This window comes from Geotrypetes seraphini, chromosome 11, assembly GCF_902459505.1.
Source record: "Geotrypetes seraphini chromosome 11, aGeoSer1.1, whole genome shotgun sequence".
Lineage (NCBI taxonomy): Eukaryota > Metazoa > Chordata > Amphibia > Gymnophiona > Dermophiidae > Geotrypetes > Geotrypetes seraphini.
In genome coordinates this window covers 136916864-136944389 of record NC_047094.1, presented here as the reverse complement: position 1 = coordinate 136944389, position 27526 = coordinate 136916864, and the positions used below count along the sequence as shown (strand labels likewise).

At 42.5% G+C, this 27526-nt stretch overlaps 1 protein-coding gene across 2 annotated transcripts; it reads right to left on the bottom strand.

Moving 5' to 3' along the window:
* Positions 1 to 156: 156 nt before the first annotated feature.
* On the bottom strand, positions 157 to 26352 carry PIGU (phosphatidylinositol glycan anchor biosynthesis class U). 2 transcript variants are annotated; one of them, XM_033914750.1, is made up of 12 exons: positions 26131 to 26348; positions 20700 to 20764; positions 19031 to 19090; positions 16627 to 16689; positions 16435 to 16544; positions 14217 to 14317; positions 11892 to 11989; positions 10653 to 10807; positions 8543 to 8686; positions 7134 to 7258; positions 4974 to 5116; positions 157 to 1353 (listed from the first exon to the last, which is right to left on the bottom strand). In XM_033914750.1, the coding sequence occupies exons 1-12, from the start codon at positions 26258 to 26260 to the stop codon at positions 1240 to 1242; spliced, it is 1308 nt and encodes a 435-aa protein (XP_033770641.1). In that variant the 5' UTR covers positions 26261 to 26348; the 3' UTR covers positions 157 to 1239. The 2 variants fall into 2 exon arrangements, with proteins under 2 accessions (XP_033770641.1, XP_033770642.1); XM_033914751.1 differs by lacking the exons at positions 157 to 1353; positions 4974 to 5116 and adding an exon at positions 5176 to 5415 and having other exon boundaries at positions 26131 to 26352.
* Between the last annotated feature and the right edge of the window lie 1174 nt (positions 26353 to 27526).

Genomic DNA, 27526 nt, shown 5'->3' with positions numbered 1-27526 from the left:
GGTTGGCTTCTTAGCTGGCTTATCTTAACTGAGGGACCGCGCGTTGGGGTCGGGCGGGAAGGCACTCGCGCATGCGCGGTGCGGTCTCTAGAACTTTCCAAGTTCTTAGAGTGCAATCACTCTAAAAGTGTCCGTACCGGGGCTCCGTCGGTGCCGTCACCCATCAGTCAAGAATATCTGCCTGCTGTCCCTGGATAACACCTGTTACGGTAAGTAACTGTGCTTTTTCTGCACTTACCGCCATTTTGTAAAACCCAGCTTTAAATATGTACTGTAGTCATAAGGTTATCATGTTAACTGACTTAAATAAGTATAACACAAAGACCAAGATTTTTAGGCCCCCAAAATAGGGAGTTTCTGTTTATATTTGGGTCAGAGCCACCCCATGGGCCTGCTGTAAGACCTGGTCTGGGCCAGGAGGAATCCCTCCCACCTCATGTCCCTGCCGACTAACAATTCTCACCTACCTCCCCGATTAGCAAAAATAGTACCTTTAAAATCGCTAGTGAACCAGGGCAGGAGCAATCTTCCGACATTTCTGCCCCTTGAAGAGCTGGGTTCTTGTGGTCTTACAGATGCCGTGAGAACTCACAACAGCCAGAACCACTAGAAATTTTAAAAGGTATCAGCTTTACTAATCAAGGAGGTGAGAATTGTTAAAGTCAGCTGGGACACACATGTTTGAGTTCTAGAAATTTTCTTGTCTTTTAAAAATTTTCTTTATAATAATATTCTCTTTTGGGGGGAGGAATATTAAGCAATTACAATAAGACAAAATCAACAGCAAGCAGAAGAGTTGAAAAATAAAATTCTACAGAAACGATTTCTTTCCATAAACCCTTTAGAGAGCTGTCTAGGAAACCTTCAATTCCACTAGCCCTGAAATGTCCCCTGGCTTTCCAGCCAAACAGGGTCACGTGGAGATTATTTTTAAGTTCTCATATCTTCAAGTTCATCTGTCCAGTAAAGAAAATATGCAACCACCAACCTCAGGCACTGGTAGCCCAAAATCCTGACTGCTTGCATTCTCTCTTTTGTTCTTTCCTGTTTATCCAGCTGCACTCAAGATACCTTTTCTGTTGGGGGAAAAATTCTAGATTGTAACTGTAGAGGCTTGTTATTCTCATACAGACTGCAAGGTGCACCATAGAGCAGATAACGTCCAAGATAAGTGGGTTTCAAGGAAGCACCTTGGCATTCAGTGCATATGTCTCCAAAACTGTCCCTTTTCTGTCCCTGTTATTTCAGGACCAAAGTAGCCTCGCTTCCATCTTTTCTTCTCAAATAGAGCCCATGACTCAGATGGTACTCTCGCCGTAGATAGGCATAAAAATAGTCTGAAATGAGTAGGATCTACAAATGAAATATTAAAAAAACAAATACTCAAATCATTGTGAAGAATATAATTATTTGCTCTGGTCACAAACTTAAAACTGGCTTTTCATAGAATACTAGACCTAGAAACCTGTAATAGTACAGCTCAAAGAATGTGACGGAATGCAATATTTCAACCCTGCCTCACATTTGTACATATTGAATAGCTGACATAAACCAGAGGTGGTGGAGAGTAAAACTGTGACTGAGTTCAAAGAAGCGTGGGATGAACACAGAAGATTTAGAATCAGAAAATAATATTAAATATTGAACTAAGGCCAGTACTGGGCAGACTTGCACGGTCTGTGTCTGTGTATGGCCGTTTGGTGGAGGATGGGCAGGGGAGGGCTTCAATGGCTGGGAGGGTGTAGATGGGCTGGAGTAAGTCTTAACAGAGATTTCGGCAGTTGGAACCCAAGCACAGTACCGGGTAAAGCTTTGGATTCTTGCCCAGAAATAGCTAAGAAGAAAAAATTTAAATTGAATCAAGTTGGGCAGGCTGGATGGACCATTCGGGTCTTTATCTGCCATCATCTACTATGTTACTATGTAGATACAGGGCTAAGATGCCCACCAGATGCAGATACTAGACTTTGCTACAGACTGTGGTCAAAAGGCAGAGCATAAACGCTACTTTAAAAGAAACAAAGAACAACCACCCCACAACCACCTAGGCCCAGCCAGTCAACCTACTTTCATTCCTGATGCAAAGCCACAAACATGTTTTATTTTGGAGGGTTATTTTATAGAATGTTAAATCAATAAATCACAGTTGATCTCTGGCTTTCCTTTCACTGTTTACAATTAAAGATGACTGAACTAACCCTGTGCTTTCTGCTCGTTAAAGGCTGTTCTGTGCATTCCTCAGCCTGACAACAGCCCCTCCCATTTCCAAACAAGCGACAAAGGTGATTTTTCCAATTATGTAGATAGAATTAGAGAAGGTTCTAGGGTAGAGAATGATATGGGGACAAATTGGTCCCCACAGGAACTCAATTTCTCCATCCTGTCCCTGCTCCATTCCTGTAAGCTCTGCTTTAAGCGCACAAACCTCAAACACTTATGATTTTAAAGTGTTTGAGGCTTGTGCAGATGAGGACAGAGTTTGCAGGAACGGGACAGAGACATGAAAAGAACTCACGGGGAAAAAGAAGCAAACATTGAATACAAGACAAAGTCTGCAGCAGTCAAAACGGCAGTTAGGGAGGCCAAACTTCGAAGGGAAGAAACTCTAGCGAAGAACATCAAGAAAGGGGACAAATCATTCTTCAGGTACATTAGTGACAGGAAAAAGAACGCAAACGGGATAGTACGCCTTAGAACGCCAGACGGGAATTATGTGGAAACAGATTCTGAAAAAGCCAAACTACTGAATGATTACTTCTGCTCGGTCTTTACCTGCGAGGCACCAGGACACGGGCCACAGCTGGAAGCAATGCAAAGCAAGGAAGACCCATTTCAGAATTTTGAGTTCACACCAGCTGATGTTTACAGAGAACTGTCAGGACTCAAGGTGAACAAAGCCATGGGACCGGACGAGTTGCATCCAAGAGTGCTCAGGGAACTAGGCGATGTTCTGGCAAAACCGTTAGCCATGCTCTTCAATCTCTCCCTAAGTACAGGGAGAGTACCCCTGGACTGGAAAACAGCAAACGTCGTTCCTCTGCACAAAAAGGGTTGCAGAGCAGAGGCAGCGAACTACAGACCTGTGAGTCTCACATCAATAGTGTGTAAAACTCATGGAAACTCTACTCAAAGGTAAATTAGACTCGATATTGGATGAAGGGAATCTAAGGGATCCCTGTCAACATGGATTCACAAGAGGCAGGTCATGCCAATCTAATCTTATAAGCTTCTTTGATTGGGTGACAGGAAAACTAGACTCAGGAGAGGCTCTGGACATAGTATACTTGGATTTCAGTAAAGCTTTCGACAGTGTCCCACACCGTAGACTATTAAACAAGATGAAATCAATGGGGTTGGGTGAGAAACTAACTGCATGGGTCAATGATTGGCTGAGTGGAAGACTTCAGAGGGTGGTGGTCAACGGCACCCTCTCTGAGACTTCGGAGGTGACTAGCGGAGTGCCGCAGGGCTCAGTCCTGGGACCATCCCTTTTTAACATATTCATAAGAGACCTAACCCGGGGGCTTCAGGGTAAAGTATCACTGTTTGCCAATGATGCCAAACTGTGTAACATAGTAAGTGAAAGCAACCTCAAGGACAGTATGACGCAGGATCTGATCACGCTGGAAAACTGGTCCTCGACATGGCAGCTGGGCTTCAACGCTAATAAATGTAAGGTCATGCATCTCGGCAGCGGAAATCCATGCAGAACATACTCCTTGAATGGAGAAACGCTAGCTAGGACGTCAGAGGAACGGGACTTGGGGGTAATCATCAGTGCAGACATGAAAGCTGCTAAACAAGTAGAGAAGGCCTCATCTAAGGCAAGGCAAATGATGGGATGTATCAATCGAAGCTTTGTCAGCCGCAAACCTGAAGTCATAATGCCACTCTACAGAACCATGGTGAGACCTCATCTGGAATACTGTGTGCAATTCTGGAGGCCACATTACCGGAAAGACGTGCTTCGAGCTGAATCGGTCCAGCGGATGGCCACCAGGATGGTCGCCGGACTCAAGGGTCTCTCATACGAAGAAAGACTGGGCAAACTGCAGCTCTATACCCTGGAGGAGCGCAGAGAACGGGGCGACATGATTGAGACATTTAAGTACGTCACTGGTCGCGTCGAGATGGAAAACGATATATTCTTTCCCAAGGGACCCTCGGTCACAAGGGGGCACCCCCTCAAACTCAGAGGGGGGAAATTTAGTGGTGACACAAGGAAGTATTTCTTCACGGAAAGGGTGGTAGATCACTGGAACAAACTTCCGGTGCAGGTGATCAAGGCCACCAGCGTGCTTGATTTTAAGAATAAATGGGACATACACGTGGGATCCCTACGAGGGTCAAGTTAAGGAACTGGGTCACTAGCACTCAATGGGGTGGGTCAATAGAGTGGGCAGACTTGATGGGCTGTGGCCCTTTTCTGCCGTCATCTTTCTATGTTTCTATGTGACGAGACGGGGAAAAATTTGTCCCTGTGTCATTCTCTATTCTAAGGAACAGCTTTAGTTTATGAGACAGCAATAATGTTCAATGCCCTCTGGTTATGCATAACAGATAAGCTGGACCTTGCAAACACAGCTGGTTTAAAGTTAACCAGACAAGTTTATCTGGTTATATTCAAAATTTATGAAGTTATAAGACGTTCGCTGGAGACTGGCCTACTTAATATTAGAACCAAAATTGCTGGTAAGTGATGGACAGCAAGATCTAAACCCCACCTCCACCGTATTTTGCACAGTGGAACATCTTCCATGCAAGCAATGCCTGAGGTTCTATTGGCCCTGTCCATTCTTTTATTACGAAGCCCTTGAACAGGAGACTGAAATCTAGAACCCCAATATCATGGTGTGGAGCACTGGCAGCCCTTTTTCCTGAACAATAGCTGTCACACCAGTACAGAACACAAACTACTCATATAAGGAAGAATATAAGAATATTTTACCTTGAACCAGGCAAGTTTCACTAACCTGTCCTATGTTGAAGGAAAGAGTAATTGCATAATAAAAGTTAGAATTGGCACTTCCTGCATAAATCCAAAGATGCCAAAGAACTGGGAACAGAAGGGAGCACACAATCAGCACACAGGACACGATAAAGATATTCCGCAGGACTGGAGAAAAAGGGAGAAAAAGGATTTTCCATTCTTATTTATTGCATTTTTAAACACAATATTTGCACACAGAGGTAGGTATGTTCAACCTTAGTTGCCTGCAAGCAAATTTAAGGTGCGAGACTCTCCTTAATCAACTGTTCTTTTTCTTAAAAGAAATGGGGAGATGGTAACAGATCTGTGTCTCAATTTCCTGACACTTTCCATCACATGGTAAACAGCAGAACCTCTTCAGTAAAATACTTTACAGCTGAAGCAAATAATTTGCCACTTTTTTTTAATAAAGGAATTTTCACTTTCTGCAATAAAAAAGGGATTACTTTATTTCTTTTGTTTTAATTCTAAATATTACCCTGCATCATGTCAGAAAGATGATCCAAGCAGCTTGCAAGTGAAGTGGAGAAACATCTCTCGCTGACATTGAAGGGACTTCACCAAGGTCACAAATAATGTCCATTGCCTCAAGTAGAGCTAGATTCAAGCCATTCAGACAGAAAAATAACCTCGTCTTGAGCTCAGATTTGGAAAAAGCAACCCAAATCCATTGAGGAACAGCTTATACTAAGGGCTCCTTTTACAAAGGTGCGTTAGGGCCTTAACACGCGGAATAGCGCACGCACTAGCCGCTACCGCTTCCTCTTGAGCAGGCGGTAGTTTTTCGGCTAGCGCGCACTATAGCACACGCTAATCCGATGCGTGTGCTAAAAATGCTAGCGCACCTTTGTAAAAGGAGCCCTAAGAGTTTTCTACATTAGAGAATGACAGGGGAAAAATTCTGTCCCCGTCACTGCCCCGTCCCTGGACCACCGTCCCCTTCACCGTTCCGTCATCGTCTTCTCTCCATCCCCCCACCCCCAGCACCCTTCATGCGGTCCAGCAACTCCCGCCAGCCAGCCGTGCATTTCCCTCCCTCCCTTCCTTTCCCTTACCTTCTCGTGGCGAAACTGGCGATTTCTATAAAACTATGTACTGTATTACAGTCGGAGCCTTGAAGTCGTGTCGGGATGCCTGCTAGAAAAGTCTCCTCCAATGCAACCGGAAACAGGAAGTTGGGTCAGAGGAGACTTTTCCAGCAGGCAACGCGATGCAACTTCAAGGCTCCGGCTGCAATAGAGCACATAGCCTTATAGAAATCGCCAGTTTCAACAAGAGAAGGTAAGGGAAAAGGAGGGAGATGCATGGGTAGACAGCCGGCGCGAGAGATGGGGCTGCCGGATCGAATGCTCGTTCACCGCGCGTGGTAACCATTCACCGCTCCACGGGGTGGTGAATGGCCTTGCCCCGATCTCGCGGTGACCTTTTTTTCTGGCGTTTTGGCGGGTTACCCGCAGCTAGCCACGGGTAACAACCACCGTGTCATTCTCTATTCTACATAGAGCATCAATAGACAATTTTTAGCCCTATAGAAACACCAACATGCTGCTAATTTTTTTAGAACGAAGTACAGAATTAACTCTCACTGTTTTTTGAAAGCTGCTTAACCCTTTCAGGACCATAAGGATCGTAGGCCAATTTTTGTGGTTTTGACGACATTTTTATGGTAAAAAGGGCTTGCAGATGCCAAAAAATTGATTTTTTTTGTGAAATATTATTTTTATTTAAAAAAATCACACTTCTGGCTTATGGACAGTGTGGCAAGTGAATCTTCTCATCAATCTAGCAACGACGCTAATGAATGAATGTCGGAACCAGTTTGTTTACATAAAGGCAGTATCATATGGAATCCGTACATATCAAATTTAGAACTGTAGACTATCCCAATCAAAATTGATAGGATTTTAAAGTTATGGGACAAATATGTCCCTTGGTCCTGAAAGGGCTACGGTATAGCTTTTTTGAACAATTTGTCCCTAAACTGGGCTTATCAGATTTTTGCACAAACCCTTCAAATGTTAAACAGCAATCTCATTGACAGATTTAGCAGGGAGGCCTAGCATGGGAACTGAAATAGCCACTATCCATCATGCATCTGAACCAACTGCAATAAAAAGTGAATAAAAGGAAAAGCAGGTCTTACATCTAAAGAGGTGACTCCACATAGGCAGGAAGGCCATGTACAAGGATATGTCTCCTACAGTTGGGTAGGACTTAAATATACAGATAATGGCCAGCTGAACAAACATCAGGAACATGGGATGCTCCCTAGACAAAAGAAAAGCAAATTAAGGGCTATATACAGAGTACAGAAATGGGCCCAGGCCTTGTGCTCACCAAATAATCCAGCAAGCTGTATGCATGGTACATCCATCATTTCTACTATAATTGCACAGGCCTGCTTTTAGTATTAAACATTTTAGGTAAAATTGTGTTTTACATAAGCACTGGGTGCGATTCTCCTCAGCACCTTCCTACCCTCATCCATGTGCTCCATTCTTTCTCCCACCCCTTGGCATTCTATCTTTCTAAACCTAGCAATTCTACCCCTCCCCCAAAGTATTCTCACCCTCCCTCTTCCAGCCAAGCATTTTTCCTCTTCACTCCCTCCACTGGTTTTACCCCAGTACTTTGTGTCCCTTTATTCCATTCTCCATAATAGCAGCTATACTGGGTTAGACCAATATCCCGCTTCCAACAGTGCCAGTCCAGGTCACAAGTAGAGAATGACACGGTGGCGCTGAAATGGGGGAGGGGAAGTGCTCACTGCAGGCACAAGGACAAGGCCATCCACCGCCCCATGGAGCGGTGAATGGCCTTGTCCCAGCAGTTAAGGGAGGAAACGCGCGCGGCCCCCTCCCTCCTTCCTTCCTTCCTACCTACTGAATCTACCTCCCTCCCCCTTTAGAGATTGCTGAAAAACTCATTTTGATGGATCTTGGTATTATATGTTGAACTTAAACCACAGTAAATATTTTAAGAGATGGGCCTATGATAAAATAGTAATGGCAAAGGCCTCTGCAGTGGAAACTTCCATTTGGATGGTCTGCTCTTACCTGGCTCAAGTGCTTCAAGTATGGTCATGTATACCTCTCGGCATCATGGGTAATATCTTTAAGCTACTTATGTCCTTTAAAAAATAATCCCACTGAACACAGACACAATCCACCTAAGTCTGTCCTTTATAATATTTATATATAGCCCAACATTTGCTTCCCCCAACCTCCGCTCAACGAATATACATTGTAATGCCTTTATGTCGAGTAAAACAATCGCATATATTTGTGTGCATATAACAGACAACTACAGTACATAAAATTCCTAGTTTTGCATGTAAACAAAAAAAGGTGCTTCTAAAATTTACTCTTCTTAGTTTGAAAAATTAAATCTACTCATGTTACCTCCCCTAACCAAACTCTGCCTCTGAGTCCACCTATTCTATGGGATAAACGACAAGCATTGCAGACCCTTATGTGTCTAAAAAGCAGAAATTGACACAGAATCCGGAACTTGACCTCAATACGACACCAACTGCAAATAGAGCTCACTTACTTTAGCTTCACAGCCAGAGGAATCATGTAGAAGAATACGTTGATCTGAAACACGCAGACAAAAAAGAGGCTGAAGTGCTCAAACATCTCCGCAAAGAAGTACCAAAAGAGACCAATATTTGGTGTCAGGTCAGGCACGGAGAGGCTGAAAAGGCAAGAAATCAATTTGTTGTTATCTGCAGCTGATGTTAGGGAGAAGGTGATAAGGCCAGATGGCAATAGAAACATGATGACAGATCAAATGGCCTCTCCACAGCATCCACTATCTCATCCCCTCCCTATTGGCTAAAGCTCGTTACAAGGTCACAGAGCACTATTATAAGCATAAGCTAAGATCATAGAGCTTTATAATTACTACTACTATTAATTATTTCTATAACGCTACTAGACACACAGAATAAGAAAACAGTCCCTGCTCGAAAGACAGACAAACAGGATGCCATGGATACAGTTAAGGGGAACGGTTAATCTTCTGACTGGGTTGGAGGACAGAGGAGTAGGGTTAAGGATTGAAAGCTATAGCAAAAAGGTGGGGTTTCAGTCTGCTTTTAAACAAAGGAAGGGGCTTGACAGACAAACTCGGGTAATTTATTCCAAGCATAGGGGGCAGCTAGATGAAAGGAACAAAGTCTGAAATTGGCAGTGGAGGAGAAGGGTAACACTAAGAGTGACTTAACTGAGGAACGGAGTTCTCTGGGAGGTGTATAAGGAGAGAGAAGCGAGGAGAGATATTGAGGGGCAGCAGAATGAACACACTTGGAGGTCAGCAATAGGAGCCTGAACCGTATGTGAGGGTGGAAAGGGAGCCAGTGAAGTGACTTATGGAGAGGTTGGCAGAAGATGAGCAGAGTTTTGCACAGATTGCAAGGGGGAGAGGTGACACCAAGGGATACCAGACACCAGTTAGTAGATTGCAGTAATCTAAGCGTGAGGTTACGAGAGCTTGGACAAGGGTCCGGGTGGTGTGTTCAGAGAGGAAGAGGCGAATTTTGGTGATATTGAAGAGATAGAAGCGACAGCAGCTTGTTGGAAAATGAGAGGTCAGAAATGAAGACCACTCCAAGGTTGCGAGCAGAGGAGACTGGAACAATGACAGTATTATTTACCGAGATGGAGAAAGGAGGAGGAGAAGCAGAGGGTTTAGGAGGAAAGAGGAGCAGCTCAGCCTTGGACATATTTAGTTTCAGATGACGGCAGGACATCCAGGCAGCAATGTCAGCCAAACAAGCAGACTTTTTCCTGGACTTTAGGTGAAATTTCAGCTGCAGAGAGGTAGATCTGGGAATCATCAGCATATAGGTGATACTGGACACCATGGGAGGAGATCAGGGCACCGAGGGAAGAGGTCCTAAGACAGAACCCTGGGTTACACCAACAGCTAGCGGGGTAGTAGCAGAAGAGGACCCACCAACACATACACTAAAGATAGGAGGCAAACTAGGAGAGGACGGAATCCAAACAAGGACAGCATATCAAGAAGAGTAAGCTGTGATTTACAGTATCAAAGGCAGCAGACAGCTCAAGAAAGATAAGGATAGAGTAAAGAAACATAGAAACATGATGGCAGATAAAGGCCAAATGGCCCATCCAGTCTGTCCATCCGCAGCATCCACTATCTCCTCCTCTCCCTAAGAGATCCCACATGCCTGTCCAATGCCATCTTGAATTCAGATAAGTCTTCATCTCCACCACCTCCACTGGGAGATTATTCCATGCATCTACCACCCTTTTTGTAAAAAAGTATTTTCTTACATTATTCTTGAGCCTGTTACCTCTTAACTTCATCCTATGCCCTCTCCTTCCGGAGTTTTCTTTCATTTAAAAATGCCACCATCAAATTTGACAACCTACCATTACAGTGGTTAATTTTAAGAAATTAGATGTATATACAAATAAGGACTAGCTAAAAAAGTATTAAAAAGAGCAGTTACAAGGGTTAGCAATTTCCATGAGGCATATAGACTGTCTGAAAACACAATCCTGGAGGCTCACAGAAAACGTGCACCACATATTTAAGAGTCATCCTTTAAAAAATGGATATCTAAATTGTTCCAGGAAAATTAGCAGGGTTTAAAAAAAATAATAATAATTTAATCATTCATGTTACTTACATAAAGCTGTAAACCGAGGGAATAAAATCCCAGGAGTGGAGGAGGAAAAAGCAGAGACATACAAGGACCCCCAGACTGCCCAGGTACATCACGCTATACTGGGAGGTGTAAAGCCAGAAGTTATGGCTTTTCAACTTCACTGGGATGTACTCCCTCTGCAATAAAAAGAGAAAAATATTAAATCACAGAGATCACATTTCAAATTATATTCTGGAGGTGAAGCACAGTTTTAACTTCCCACAGAATTTAATGGAAGTCAAACAAGTAGAAAAAACATGCACAGCATGACTCACCGAATTCTTTCCCTCTGCATCTGGGGGGGGGGGGGGACACGTAGCTTGAAAGGAGGAATTCCCCAAGTGCTGCAGAATGTTGAACCACGTCTCTAGAATTTCTCTAGAATCCCCAATCTGATCAGACCCAGTTTTGAACTCAATATGTCTTTTCACTTGTTTTCCCTCATTCCAAGTTCCAACCCATTCCCATTTATTCTACCCCACACATTTTTGGACACCCCCCCCCCCCCACACCTTTTTTCCCTAATTCTTTCCAACTGGCATTGGGTTGTAAAGAAATAAAACCAGCCAAAGACCTTAGATTCTTTAAGTTGAGGACTCCTAGGGATGAGAATCTAAGTTTTCAGTAGCCCCAGTCCCAGAAAGCCACTATTACAGGGCCCCTGAAACATAGGACACTTACCATTCGACCAGATGGCCACTTAACTGCTCCATCCAATAACCAACCTCTCCCCATACTAGAGGCCTGCTGATGGCTGCTTCTACCCCCACCCCCAAATACAGGCGTATTCTTATCCTATATTTAGGAAATTATTAAAAACTCATCAGTTTGATAACCAAGAATGTTGATCTTCAAGCTTCTTAATGATTTTATCATGCCGTGTTTGTAAATTTTTTTTTTTACAATTAGGTTGTATTTTTAATTGAGATATTAATCCTAGCATGTTTAAGTTGTTTTTTTAACCATGATGTATAATTCTGCCCATAGAAATGTGTATACGATTGTATTTATCTACTGTTGTGAACCGCCTAGAACTAATGGCAAAACGGTATACAAGAAATAAAATTATTATTCTCTTTCTCCTTCAATCTTAAAATGGCAGTTCAGCTAAAGGTTGCCGACTTCCTTGTGGTCACCATTTTGAAAATAGCACTGGTTCCACTGGCAACTTTCCCCTCTGTTGGGAGTGCCACATGGAGCTCAGCACATAGTTACACTTACCTGTAGGAGATATAGAAGAGCTGGTGCAAATAGCGTGACTGGATATAAGGACTGGAACGTCGCCAAGGCCAGAGTTATGGCACTGAGGAAGATATTTCCTAGGCAGAGGAAATAATACAAAGTCCTTTTTTTCTTTCTTTAAATTTTACTGGGATCAGATCTGATCATTAACAAAGCTGAAAATGTTGAATGTGGGTCATCTAATGCAGCCTAAAGCCATGACCCAGTGGCCAAAAGTCACTCTAAACTCTAACCACCAGCTTTCACCGAGTAGGTTAACCATATCACCAAGCAAGGTTGAAACCCAATATAGTTCTGCAATGGCGACCCCTGGGTCATAAGATGAAGGAAAAATTCAGGTCTGAATCTCGAAATACACTGTCTCAAAGGCCTGGATGGTGTATCCCAAAGAGGAAGCAAGCGACCGAGCATGATCGAAATCCAGCACACCTGCATCCCATGTCCCACACAGAGACTGCGAGACAGAAAGCGCCATCATCCTCATTCTATAATCTCACATGCAAACTTAGTAACTTCATCGCATGACCCCCTAGTCCTAGTATTTTTGGAAAGAGTAAAGCCATTCCCATCTACTCATTCCACTCCGCTCAGTATTTTATAGGCCTCTTATCATATCTCACCTGAGCTGTCTATCTAGTGCGTAAGTGCAAGAGGGACGTGCTAAGAACTTATACGCTGAGGGTTTCGAATACTTTCAAGTTACGTGCTTAACTGCTGCATTTAGGTGCGAGTGTAAAGGCTCACCAAGGAGCACCTAAATGTTTTGTGTTTAAATGCAGACTTGCGCTAGTATTCTATAAACAGAAACTGCATAGAATTACCGTTACCCCCGATTATCTTGCCTGCCTAATTATCCCTTACAGTCTAGAGAGTTGCACGGGGACAGAAATCCCACCCATCCCCGCCAGGATCCTCTCCGTCCCCACCCATCCCCGCCCGATCCCATAAAAAGCAGCAATTACTTCTGACAGGATCATCAATTCCACAGTTTCTTTTGTGTTTGTGTTGCTGTTTTCCTTGTGGAATCTCTTTGGTGGAACCCTTTTTTTGTTTTCTGTTCAGCTAATTAACTTATAAACCCCCTCTTTTACTAAGGCTGACTTGTCCATTATATTATATGGACGAACCCTGCTTCCAAAGCCTTCCATCCCCATGGTTATCCCATTGGCTAGAGGGGGATCCCCGTGGGAATCCCGTGGGCCAGAGGGGGGTCCCCGTGGGAGTCCTGTGGGTTAAAGGGGGATTCCCGCGATCCCCGTTCCCATGCATACCTCTATTACAGTCCACCCTGCCTTTTGTGTTCACTGAATGGACCACGAGAGGCACAACTTGTGGGAGTGTGTGGCACAGTGGTTAGAGCTACAGCCTCAGCACCCTGAGGTTGTGGGTTCAAACCCTGCGCTGCTCCTTGTGACCCTAGCCAAGTCACTTAATCCCCCATTTGCCCCAGGTACATTAGTTAGAGTGTGAGCCTGCCGGGACAGACAGGAAAAAATGCTTGAGTACCTGAATGTAAACCACTTAGGCCATAAATGGTTTAGAAATACTAAAATAAAGAAACAAACAAACTCGAGTTTACACATCAGCCAGCATTCTCTTCTCCTTTCTATCCGTTGGATTCCGTCTCTTAAGGAATTTAAAGCCGCCCTCAAAACATAGCTATTCACCCAGGCTCTCTTGGCTCCGATGCAATGAGATTGCAGACTCATGGTCTTCCCAGCCCTTGTTCATATGTGGTTGATATTCTTCTCTTTTCTACATTTTTAGGTTTGTCTTGTACAGCTCTACCTGTATAGTAAATATGAACTAAATAAAGAAATGCTTAGCACATACACTATAGGTCCCTAACTTTAGGTGACCTGTAGAGAATTGCCCCCTATAAACCCAGCACACACAACTGGAAACTACGTCCTCGAAAGCAAACGATACAACCACATAGCATGTCTCAAAGAGAAGAGGGAGCTCTAAGCCCAGCACACCTGGGTGTACAGTGCTAAGCTGGGTTATCTGTACTGGATTTTGAAAAGGAGTCGTCACTTCCTCTCTGCCGCCTTGGTAGAAGTCATTCAAAGCAGGGTAAATGCAACTCGAATTTGGAATAAGGTGCATCCATCAAAAATCAATTGGCTTAATAAGTTTTAAAATTCAAGCTGAAATTCACTGACTGCTTTTGCACTACCTTATGGTAACACAATGACATGGCAGAAAAACAGAGCAGACCAGTTCATCCCAGCCGATAGACAGAAAAAGGTTTCCTGTTGGAAAAACAAGCAAATCTCCACTGACTGACTGTTGTAAGCTTACCTTTAACTGTAGCCAAAATAAAAAAGGCAATGATAGTGTTGTTGATGGCACAGGTAGACTTTGCAGCACAAGCCAGCATGGTGTAAGGATTTAACAGGTAACTGAAAGTTAAAGAAATCCCTGGTTAGACACACCAAGACGTGATGAAACTTTTCAAGCATGCACAAGACTGTCCAGTTAATCAAATTTGGTCTTTCCCTCTTCAAATCGTTTCCCTGGATGGCGTGTCTGGATTTCCATGGAACCCTTGCCAACCCAAGGGCTGGAGTGAAGCCAATTATGAATCTGGCAACTCTCTTCTTCTGAGTGCCAAATCCAGATCCTTTCTTCCATAGCTCTTTGGTTTGAGCCTTGGAGTCAGCCCTATTTTTCCCTGGTTACTAAACCCTTTACCCAGCAACAAGAGATGCAGCAATTTCCCCTTAATTAAACCTTGACTGACAGACTTACAAAAAGGTCATACATCAAACCAAAAGCAAATAAAAATATCAAGTTAAAACTCTTTTTCAAAAAGCCAAGATTTAGGATATGGCCTTGATCTCAGTTACTCCTATGAGATACTTGAATCCTTCTAGTAAAGCTGGACAGAAAACCCATCCTGAGTGACAGATACACCTTGTTCAGTTAAATTGTAATATAAATTTATGTTTCTATATTAAGGTTAATTCATATGCAGTCAACACTACTATGCGTCTACTAGTCTACCTAGGGATCTCTCTCACTACCAAGTCTTCCAAATTGCAGGAGATTGACTTTAGCTGGGAAGTGTAGCTCAAGCAAAGCAACCTGCCTTCAAAGCTGAGAATATTCCATGCTAGCTGACCTTGCCACCTCTCTGGCATGCCTCAGTGCATGCCACCCTGTAATGTTCTGGGTAGACAAGGAGTCATGCCAAGTTCACATCCAGAATTCCACCTTTCTTATCCCCACTCCATGCTTAAAGTCTAACTGTTTAGAGCAGGAGAATGAAAACCAGAGTTTGAATCCTGCTGCTGCCCTTGTGACCTTGGGCAAATCACTTAACCCTCTATGGTCTTAGGTACAAATTTTGGCTGAAAGCCCTCCAAGGACAAGAAAATTCCTAGTGTGCCTGAATGTAGCATACCTTGAACTACTACTGAAAAAAGGTGGAAGCCAAATCCAGATATCCCAAAATGGTAAAGACAGATGGGGATGAGTGGCAGTGGACTTTGATGGCTTGAAAATTGCCCCATTTGTAATGCCAGGGTTCAGTCATAGGAGAGAGTGTAACCTATACAGAGTGGCAGACGGCCATCTTGTTGGGAAGGTCTTTATCTGCCATCATTTACTAAACCCAAAGTACCTGGCCAAAACCCAAACTTAGAAGACTCATCGCATGCCCCCTAATCCTAGTATTTTTGGAAAAAGTGAACAAGTGCTTCACATCTACCCTTTACACTCCACTCAGTATTTTAAAGACCTCTATCATATCACTCCTGTATATCACTCTATATTTTTCCTAGGTGCGTCTGCTGGTCAGTTATGAGGGGGTAGGAGATGCCTAGAAGATTCCTTACAAGTCTCCCATCAATTTCAGATTATGCCCTTTTGTGCTTTACCGAAACCTGCTAGATATCTGAATGATTCTACTGTAATTCCTTTTTCTCTGCTTCTCTCCAGCAAATATATTTTGAGTTTCTTAAATCTATAATGGATTTTTTTAAATTTAACATTATAGCTTCAAATGTCATGCTAAACATATGCTTTCATGTCCTACTTTCTCTGCCTTGCACTGTGCACCATTCAGTGTTGGTCTATTTCACGCTGTGCGACAGATGAACATAAATTGTAACTCTACTGTAAACTATGTGCATTATTTTCCTGTTCCTGGAGGGCTTAAAATCTAACTCTCCTCCTTTTATCAAGCTGTGACATGTTAAGAGATGCCCAGTCAGCTCAGTGACAGTCCACTGCAGATAATGACAGAGATCTGGGTTCCATTCCAATGCACAGCTTCGCCTGAGGTTGCTGTGGAAGCTATGTTTGTAACCCCAGGAGGAATGGGGTTCTAACCACCGTGCAAAAGCAATACTAATTAGTCAGCCTGAAGATGTATAGTCTGTTGCCCCTGGCTGAAAAGTCCCAGGGGGTTACAAATGAAGGCTCCTGGTACTGGTTTCTGTAGAAGCTAGGAAAAGGCAGAAACTGCCCGGAAAAATTAAGAGGAGAGTCCTTAACCCTGTTCCTGAACACTTACAATACTGCTACTTTCAGAGGAACATGATGCATTTCCAATGGCGTCAACAAGATTTCTGTTGTGTCTGGAGCGAACTTGTTCAGCTCGAGGTGGAGCTTCTGTTTTTTAAACTGCAGAAAAAGAAACGCAAGGCTGCTTAGCCTAAAACCCATAGAACACAATGCCTTTTGGCTTGCTTTGAAGACTGCTCACCATGGCCTTGTTAAAGTCCTGGACTGCTAGGTAGAGTGCAATAGCGGTAAGTGCATCCGTTATCTGCAGCGAGATAGTGGAAGGAAAACAGGAAAAATGAAATGCAAATAAAACAGTGTGTGGAAGATTCACAAATGAGGCTAAATCATAGCTTTAAAAAAAATCATAAGTTTAACCCAAAGAAGTTTACAGCAAAAAAATGCCTTTGAAGGTTGGAGCATTTTGTATAATGAATCATTGATAGTTGCAACAAACATATTGTAAAGATAAAAAAAATGTTCTTATCACAAGTAATTATACGTTATGGGGTATTTCCCTTCATCCCACCTCCCACTGCTGAACATTTTATTTGTTTAAGCTATATTAGGATTTGGGCAGCTTTGGAGGGAAGTTTTTAAAATAAAGAGGAATGAAAATTATAAAAATTTTATTAAAATATGGGAGCCATTAACATTGTTTTGTAATGAATAAACACCATTTTTTTCTTTTGAAAATAAATCATTTAAGGAGGGATGGGGGGAGGGATTCTACATTTGAAGAGAGGGTAAACATGAATTAAGAAAAATAGTGTTGGGAGGGAGGGTGGGTTATGGGTTTATATATATATATACAATTGTTATTATCTTGATGGATTTATCAAGTGTTGTTTTTTGAGCAAATGTATGATTTTTATTTTACACTTGTTGAATGATTAAAAAGGAATAAAGAATTTAAAAAAAAAAAATAAAGAGGAATGCTCTATCAAATACATGTAGTAATCATTTTTCCCCACAGATAGAAAAGCCCAAGACTGTATTCAGGCTCACAGCATTCATGTCGCAGATGTTATTTCATTTTAAAAAGATTCATTTTGGTGCCAGCCGCCCCCGTTTCAGTCTCCAGATCAGGACTTCTCCCCAAGACTTTTGTAATAATAGCATTCACAACTCCTGGTCAGGAGGAAGAGTAGCCTAATGACCTACAGCCTCACCTGGAAGTGCGCGGATATCGCCGTGGACATCATGCGCATGCGTAACATCATCATGTCAATGTCCGCATGTGTGTGAAGGGCCTCCAGGCGGACCCTGAGATGCCAGTGGGGGGCGTCAGAAGGGAACAGGGCCAGAGAGAAGGATAGGTGCTGGCACCCACTGATTCCCTACAGGACGTGCCTCTCGCCACGAGAGGCACGTCCTGTAGGCAATCAGCTGGTGCCTCTCCTCCTCCCCAGTGTACCGCGGCACACCTGAAATCTCAGGAGGCACACAGTTTGAGATACATTGGCCTACACAGTGGGTTGAGAACTTGGGAACTCTGGGTGAGTCACTTAACCCTCCCATTGTTCCAGGTACAGGAAACTAGACTGAGCCCACTAGAGACAGAGAAAGTGCCTAAATACTGTATAATACATGCCACAAAAAGGCAGTATATCAAGTTCATGATCCTACATATCAAAAATACACAACGGAGTGATATATGAATAGTTGGGAATCAGAGGCCATAGGTTTGAGGCATCAAAGGGATCCAAGTTACATTGCTGCCAACCCGGAATAGTCACTGCAGCGACCCGAGTACCCCTGGATGAAGGGGATGAAAAGAGAGAAAAAAATCTGCTGGTGATGTAAGTGAAGGTTCATGGTGCCAGATCCCAGCCTGCTTCTGAATGAACTGGGGAGAAAAAGATCAAGAAAGAACTGCCAGACAAAAATGAATACAATTCAAATAGTATGCATTTTGAAAGAATGATTGGCACAGAGCTGGAGACAGCGTGCAATGGGAATCCTTGTCCAGTAAAACATCTATGAAAGAGTGTGAAGTGGAGAAGGGAGAAGCCGCCTCCACAACAATTTGTCTGGCTTGGAAGAGTGGCATCAGCATTATAGTGATCCCACTCCAGAGGCAACTTAATCCCTATCTGCACTCGTAGCAGGCAGTGCCAGTGACCATCACACATTTCCTGGCAGCTAGGAGGTCTGAAAACCTCTGTGGTAAGACAGCTAATATTACACAGAAAAGCATAATCTAACTGGAACCTAATAGTAAACTCTTTAATATTTAAAATAATGCACGAGCTAGAGATCTAAAGACCCATTTCCTAGCTGCCCTACAGCTGTGGATTTTGAGTTAGAAAAATGATCATTGTTACTTTAATCAGCTCATTTCTTTCGACAGGCCTTCCTTGATATTTGATACCTGGGCTACTCAGGTGGCTGACTGCGGTGGATAGACATGGGCCTGGTGTGTTACTATGGAAGACTTGGAAAGAGGAAGAATTGGGGTGGAGGACAGGAAGGGAGAGATGAGTGTTGTGCATTAATAAAAAATAAGGCAACCCCAATTAATATAAGACCCAGTCTTATTTTTGGGGAAAGATGGTATATATTACTGTGTCCTAATGACTACAACTCTTTGGAAAAATACTTACCATAAATACCAGCTCTGCATAATCAATAAGGAAATGAAAAAGGTATAGGATAAGTGGTGTCTATGGAACAAAAGAGAAAGTAGATGCTTGTTATTTGCGTCTAAGTCTTAGTTTTCAACTTACATTTAAGCATTCCAGCAATAAATCTTAAGAGCAACAAAATCAGAATCAAGAAGGGGGAAAAAAAAATCTCATTACAGGATGGCTGCATAAGACTTTGTAACAATGCAATTATTTAATACTCTCTGGCTGTGGTAAGATCTTAATAAAAAAAACTGATACAACACCTTTGGTCTCTAACACATGCATATACAGAAAGCAACAAGCATTTTGTTTATTCTGATCACTGAGAGACAAGATTTCACTACATTGTTGTTAGGGCAGCCAAGTATGAATTTATTACAGACTGTCAGTGGCTGGCTCTGTGGCTTAAGCCACAATTCTCTGTGTGGCTAGTTGGTGCACTTAGGCCTAGGAAGAGAGGAAAGATGATCATCAAGGAGCATGGAGTGTACATCTTCAAACACTTGTCTCTGGAGCCTTCTGGGCATACCATTTGGGGACTGGGTCAGAAACAATCATCAAATTAGCTAACTCAAATGAGGGCCAGCTTGAGATTTCTCTTGCAAATGCAGAGCACAAAACATTTTCAGTGGTAATGCACTTGTCGTCAACATACCCATTTCCTTATCTTTGTAATCACACTGTATTTTTTTAAAATAATGACAGATTATTAAAACTTTTAACACTAGAAACTGGTACAGATGTTTAGCATGAAAAGAAAAAAAAAATAAACATGAAAACCTAAATCCATCCATACACAACTCAAATCCTAATTAGCTGAGAAGCCAGACGTAGATCATGTAAAAGAAACAGGTTAAGATAAAGGGGGGGTGGGAATATGAATGACAATAATTGATAATTGTAATATATGGGTGGGAGGGATGGGATTCTTTTATATTTATATATTTGAAGGATTACAAATAAGATTGTCAAGTGATAAATTAATATATTTCTGAGTGATTATTGTACACTTCTTGTAATTTCTGAAAATGAATAAAGATTTTTTTTTTAAAAAGAAACAGGAAAACAGTTCATAATATGAATAAGGTACAGGAAGCCTTAAACTTTTAGCAGGCAACACTAATCAGAGTGATATTTTAAATACGATTGTCAACTCTTTTTTTTAATAAGAGGTATATCAAGTAAATGCTTCAATAGTGGCTGAATGGAACAAAATACATCTTCACACAAAAAAAACATTCAGAGGTAAAGCAAGCAAAAAGACTTCAAATCGCTAAGGAAGAAAAAAAACCTCAGTATTGCACAGAATAAGTGAAAGGGTCCAAAATTCATGACCAAACTATAGAGTATAAGGTGAAATCATTGTATCATCTCTGACACAGTTTCTGTGCTATCCTAGTTTTGATAACAATAAATATTTGCAGCAGAAACTACCCGAGTGTCCAAAACTTGTGTTCCACTTTTGTATCTTTAGATTTATCTCTATTACTGTGAAACATTGGTCCCTTTTCCTTCTTCGCTTGGTGAAGCCCAGAACATAAGGAGCCAAAACAAATCTCAAACTTAACTACAGTAGTTATGTATATTAAATTGAAAAGTATAATCAGTTGGATGGCAAAATATGAATCTGAACATTGTTACTCACTTCATGAAATAAATCCCCGGAGTATGGTGAAACTCCCAGGTCAAGCAGGGCCAGCCCTTCCACCACTGCAAAACAAAACATCAGCGCACATGAACCTTTCAGTAACTTCGAACTAGATGACAGCAGAGTCATTTCACCTCTTACACCTGGTTTAATAAGGCTTTCTAAACTGAAGTCTAAGGAATTATCTAAGGGGAGACCGCATTTGAGTTCCAATGAATAACACATTCCTCCAATATGTAGCATGAAACAAGTACTTAAACTGATTTTTTTTTTTTTACTTGCAGTAGTTGATGGTGCTGCCATGGAGAGAGCAAGAAGTAGGGGTAGAATTTTTTAAAATCTTTATTAAAACACATGGTGCAGACTAATCTGTGTGTAAGTCCATCAAATAGAGCAGTGATTCCCAACCCTGTCCTGGAGGAACACCAGGCCAATCAGGTTTTCAGGCTAGCCCTAATGAATATGCATGAGAGAGATTTGCATATGATGGAAGTGATAGGCATGCATATTCATTAGGGCTAGCCTGAAAACCCAATTGGCCTGGTGTTCCTCCAGGACAGGGTTGGGAACCACTGAAATAGAGAACAAAGTAAAGGGAACAGAGACCCCACGTAAAATCCCCCTCCCCACTTGTTCTCTCTTGACAAGTCCATCAAATAACCTTACTTGCTGTTTAACCTTCCCTCTCCCTTCACCAACTATTTTACACCCAGGTCTTTCAGACTCTTTTTCAGGGATCTCAAAGTCCCTCCTCGAGGGCCGCAATCCAGTCAGGTTTTCAGGATTTCCCCAGTGAATATGCATTGAAAGCAGTGCATGCATATAGATCTCATGCATATTCATTGGGGAAATCCTGAAAGCCCAACTGGAATGCGGCCCTCAAGGAGGGACTTTGAGTGAATAGGTGCTTTAGGTGAATAGGTGCTTTAGGTGAATAGATCACATCTCTGACACTCCTTCATCTTCTGGAAGACTATGTCTGGCTTTTCTTCACTCTTGCTTGTTAGAATTGTGATTTTTGCTGAACCATTCCAAACTAGACATTGCATTAGTGATTTCTTTTTTTTTTTTTATAAATCTTTATTCATTTTTGAATCTTACAAGTGAAAATAAACATAATAAAACATTTTTCACATATCACTTGTATTTACAATCAAATATTCTTGTAAGATAAGATAAATACCTCCCTTTTTATCAATATTCCTAATTCCATATGATATATACTTCCCACCCCCATCCCACATATATACTACCCATGTGCTAAGATATCTTATCATTAGAGTAATTAGTCAATGGTCCCCATATTTTTTTGAAATTATGAATATTCCCTTGTTGTAATGCTATCATCTTTTCCATCTTATATATGTGACACACTGAATTCCACCAAAATGTATAATTTAATTTAGTATAATCTTTCCAATTTTGAGTAATTTGTTGCATGGCGACTCCTGTCAATATTACATAGTAACATAGTAGATGACGGCAGATAAAGACCCGAATGGTCCATCCAGTCTGCCCAACCTGATTCACTTTAAATTTTTTTTTTTTTTTTCTTCTTAGCTATTCCTGGGCAAGAATCCAAAGCTTTACCCGGTACTGTGCTTGGGTTCCAACCGCCAAAATCTCTATTAAGACTTACTCCAGCCCATCTACACCCTCCCAGCCATTGAAGCCCTCCCCTGCCCATCCTCCACCAAACGGCCATACACAGACACAGACCGTGCAAGTCTGCCCAGTAACTGGCCTAGTTCAATATTTAATATTATTTTCTGATTCTAAATCTTCTGTGTTCATCCCACGCTTCTTTGAACTCAGTCACAGTTTTACTCTCCACCACCTCTCTCGGGAGCGCATTCCAGGCATCCACCACCCTCTCCGTAAAGTAGAATTTCCTAACATTGCCCCTGAATCTACCACCCCTCAACCTCAAATTATGCCCTCTGGTTTTACCATTTTCCTTTCTCTGGAAAAGATTTTGTTCTACGTTAATACCCTTTAAGTATTTGAACGTTTGAATCATATCTCCCCTGTCTCTCCTTTCCTCTAGGATATACATATTCAGGGCTTCCAGTCTCTCCTCATACGTCTTCTGGCGCAAGCCTCCTATCATTTTCGTCACCCTCCTCTGGACCGCCTCAAGTCTTCTTACATCTTTCGCCAGACACGGTCTCCAAAACTGAACACAATACTCCAAGTGGGGCCTCACCAATGACCTGTACAGGGGCATCAACACCTTCTTCCTTCTACTGACTACGCCTCTCTTTATACAGCCCAGAATCCTTCTGGCAGCAGCCACTGCCTTGTCACACTGTTTTTTCGCCTTTAGATCTTCGGACACTATCACCCCAAGGTCCCTCTCCCCGTCCATGCATATCAGCTTCTCTCCTCCCAGCATATACGGTTCCTTCCTATTATTAATCCCCAAATGCATTACTCTGCATTTCTTTGCATTGAATTTTAGTTGCCAGGCATTAGACCATTCCTCTAACTTTTGCAGATCCTTTTTCATATTCTCCACTCCCTCTTCGGTGTCTACTCTGTTACAAATCTTGGTATCATCTGCAAAAAGGCACACTTTTCCTTCTAACCCTTCAGCAATGTCACTTACATACATATTGAACAGGATTGGCCCCAGCACCGAACCCTGAGGGACTCCACTAGTCCCTTTCCTTCCTTCGAGCGACTTCCATTAACCACCACCCTCTGGCGTCTGTCCGACAGCCAGTTTCTGACCCAGTTCACCACTTTGGGTCCTAACTTCAGCCCTTCAAGTTTGTTCAACAGCCTCCTATGAGGAACTGTATCAAAGGCTTTGCTGAAATCCAAGTAAATTACATCTAGCATATGTCCTCGATCCAGCTCTCTGGTCACCCAATCAAAAAATTCAATCAGGTTCGTTTGGCACGATTTACCTTTTGTAAAGCCATGTTGCCTCGGATCCTGTAACCCATTAGATTCAAGGAAATACACTATCCTTTCTTTCAGCAACACTTCCATTATTTTTCCAACAACTGAAGTGAGGCTCACCGGCCTGTAGTTTCCTGCTTCATCCCTGTGACCACTTTTATGAATAGGGACCACATCCGCTCTCCTCCAATCCTCAGGAATCACTCCCGTCTCCAGAGATTTGTTGAACAAGTCTTTAATAGGACTCGCCAGAACCTCTCTGAGCTCCCTTAGTATCCTGGGATGGATCCCGTCTGGTCCCATCGCTTTGTCCACCTTCAGTTTTTCAAGTTGCTCATAAACACCCTCCTCCGTGAACGGCGCAGAATCTACTCCATTTTCTCGTGTAACTTTGCCAGACAATCTCAGTCCTTCTCCAGGATTTTCTTCTGTGAACACAGAACAGAAGTATTTGTTTAGCACATTTGCTTTCTCCTCATCACTCTCCACATATTTGTTCCCAGCATCTTTTAGCCTAGCAATTCCATTTTTTATCTTCCTCCTTTCACTAATATATCTGAAAAAATTTTTATCTCCCTTTTTTACATTTTTAGCCATTTGTTCTTCCGCCTGTGCCTTCGCCAAACGTATCTCTCTCTTGGCTTCTTTCAGTTTCACCCTGTAGTCCTTTCTGCTCTCCTCTTCTTGGGGTTTTTTTATATTTCATGAACGCCAACTCTTTCGCCTTTATTTTCTCAGCCACTTGGTTGGAGAACCATATCGGCTTCCTTTTTCTCTTGTTTTTATTGATTTTCTTCACATAAAGGTCCGTAGCCATTTTTATCGCTCCTTTCAGCTTAGACCATTGTCTTTCCACTTCTCTTATGTCCTCCCATCCTAACAGCTCTTTCTTCAGGTACTTTCCCATTGCATTAAAGTCCGTACGTTTGAAATCTAGGACTTTAAGTATCGTGCGGCCGCTCTCCACTTTAGCCGTTATATCAAACCAAACCGTTTGATGATTGCTACTACCCAGGTGAGCACCCACTCGAACATTAGAGATACTCTCTCCATTTGTGAGGACCACATCCAATATCACTTTTTCTCTTGTGGGTTCCGTCACCATTTGTCTGAGCAGAGCCTCTTGAAAGGCATCCACAATCTCCCTACTTCTTTCCGATTCCGCAGACGGAACATTCCAGTCCGCATCCGGCAGGTTGAAATCTCCCAACAGCAGAACCTCCTCCTTCCTTCCAAACTTTTGGATATCCACAATCAGATCCTTATCAATTTGCTGCGATTGAGTCGGAGGTCTGTAGACTACACCCACATAGATAGAAGTTCCATCTTCTCTTTTCAGAGCAATCCATATCGCTTCTTCCTTTCCCCAGGTCCCTTGCATTTCGGTCGCTTGGATATTGATCTTTACATAGAGAGCTACTCCTCCACCTTTATGACCATCTCTGTCCTTCCTAAAAAGATTATATCCCGGTATGTTTGCATCCCATTCATGTGATTCACTGAACCATGTCTCTGTGATAGCAACGATATCTAGATCTGCCTCTAATATCAGGGCTTGCAGATCATGAACTTTGTTGCTTAGACTGCGAGCATTTGTGGTCATCGCTTTCCAGCGATAATCTCCTTTTTCGTATGGATTTTTGTGTCGTTTCACTTTCCGTTGTAATACTAAGAAATGAGTTGCTGATATTGCTTATGTTGCAGCCTTTACTACTATCACATCTTTTCTTTTGCCGGGGGTGGTCTCTATAATTGTCCTTCGTACATACACCACCCCCACCTTCTAGTTTAAATGCCTAGAAAAATATTGTCTAAATTTCTCTGCAAGGTTTCTTTTTCCTGCTGTAGTAATATGTAGCCCATCAGTGCAATATAGCTTCTTGTCCTTCCATGTATTTCCCCATCCTCCTATGTACCTGAAGCCTTCTTGATGACACCAGACTTTGAGCCATCTATTAAAGTCCTCTGTGTTTTTCACTCTTTGCTCTCCTTTTCCATATGCAGGCAGTATTTCAGAAAAAGCTAAAGTCTTTCAAAAGGTTTCACGCCCTCACCAAGCTCCCGAAAAGCTTTCTGTGCTGCAAGTGTGGAGTTGTTGGCCAGGTCATTTGTTCCCAGATGGATAACAAATATTAATAATAACTTGTTATTATTTGCAGAAATCGGACTCTGTGATATGAGAGTCCTACATGATTTTCTAATAATTTATTAATTTGGGGCCAAATTAGTTTCCAAAAAGCATTTACATAGGGACAAAAGAAAATTAAGTGATCTAATGTCCCAACTTCTAATCTACAATACATTAGTGATTTCTATTCCGCCTTTACCTTGCGGTTCAAGGCGGATTACAGAAGAATTGTTATGAGGAATAGTTGGAGCATTTTTCTAATTTGCTAAGGAGGAATTTGGAACCTTGTTGGTTTGATGTATTATTTTTGTTTCTGTTTTGAAGGTTTTGCAGCCTGAGGCTCCTCCACCTGTCAAAGGCTTGAGCTAAAGTGACCCCTCCCCCTTTGCCCACCTCGTTTCCAGGAGTTCAAGGGCGACACCACCTCCACCCGCTCCGAAATAAACTCAGCCAGGCTGGACCTGAAGAGCAGAGCCCGCGCCGTAACGGCTCCGAGCAACGCCAGCGCCAAAGGAGCGGCCATCTTGCCAGGCAGGCCCGGCCCCCAGGTGCTCCTGGGAGTCGTAGTTCCCTCAGGGCCGCTTCCTCTTTCCGGCGTCCCGCCCTCCTGCACTTCCGGTTTTCGTTAGGTCCAGAGCGGAAGCCGCGCGCGCGCGCGCTCAGCTGCTGCCAGTGGTTGGCGCGTGCGCTGAAGGGCTGCGGAGTTTTCCTTTTCAACGTGGTGGGAAGGAAGTAGACGACTTCCGGGGGGGGGGGCAAACGTTTCATCTGTCCCCACTAGAGTCTCTTCCATTCCTGCTGCTTATCCCCTAGAAACTGAGTAATCGAGAAGATGCCGATTCGAAGGCAACAAACCTCATCTTTCTGTCATTTCATTTGCCAGACATATACCATTTCAATCAACAATATAAAAATCAACTCCTTTTCTTAATTTCAATTGTCAATTTATTGCTACACTTGTTGTAAGATGTAAAAATGAATAAAGATTATGAAGAAAAAAAAACCCAATATAAAAATCAATAAAACTCATTTCTCAACTAACCATGCACTCAGACTTGCTACTTTTTCTTAGTGCTGAAAGGTGACTTGGACACACAAAAGTCAGAGGCGTGAAGAAAGTACAAGAGATTTATTACGGTATACCGGACTCTAGTGCAGTTAAGAGCCTGCCTACTAGAGTGTCAGAAACAGGAAATACACGGACTTTTATGCCCTTTTCGCAAACTAATATATGCAAAAACTACAATTTTCTATAATTATTATTGGTCCTAAGCTCACACTAGCAGGTCACTTATCTAACTCTTACAGGTCTAAATGTTAAATGTACAGAAGGGCAGGGTACATCATGGCTCAAACTCTTATCTATTTAGCTTACAATGTGGTAAGGCAGGGACATACATTTTAGGCAGATGAAGTCAATAGATTGTACACTTTCTTCAGCTATGTAGGCCAGAGCAAGATTTTAAACAACAGTTAACCATTTCATGACCCTACAGTGCCACACATTTCTATAGCGCTGTACATTTGCATTTATAATAGATGGTCCCTGCTCAGAAGACCTTACAATCAAATTGAGAGAGACAAACAGGACATGTAGGGATTGGGGAGTTTCTAGCAGAGAGAATGGTAAGATGAATAACAAATCAATTAGCACTGATAAAATGCCCTTAAGAAGAAAGAAGTAGCTGTGTCTGGAGGTTGTACGCACCTAGCGATTGGCACATGCAACATATCAGTCGGCACAAAGAAAGGATAGGTAGGCTGGCCTAGCACTAAACTTCCATGGGAG

Bases quoted from the DNA above. Each gene is read 5' to 3' on its own strand.
- PIGU (XM_033914750.1), bottom strand. From the start codon at position 26,260: ATGGCCGCTCCTTTGGCGCTGGCGTTGCTCGGAGCCGTTACGGCGCGG. The intron at 16,545-16,626 runs GTGAGCAGTCTT...CTTTTTCTGCAG, and splicing joins AGGACTTTAACAAGGCCATG to TTTAAAAAACAGAAGCTCCA. The intron at 10,808-11,891 runs GTAAGTGTAACT...TTTTTATTGCAG, and splicing joins CTCTTCTATATCTCCTACAG to AGGGAGTACATCCCAGTGAA.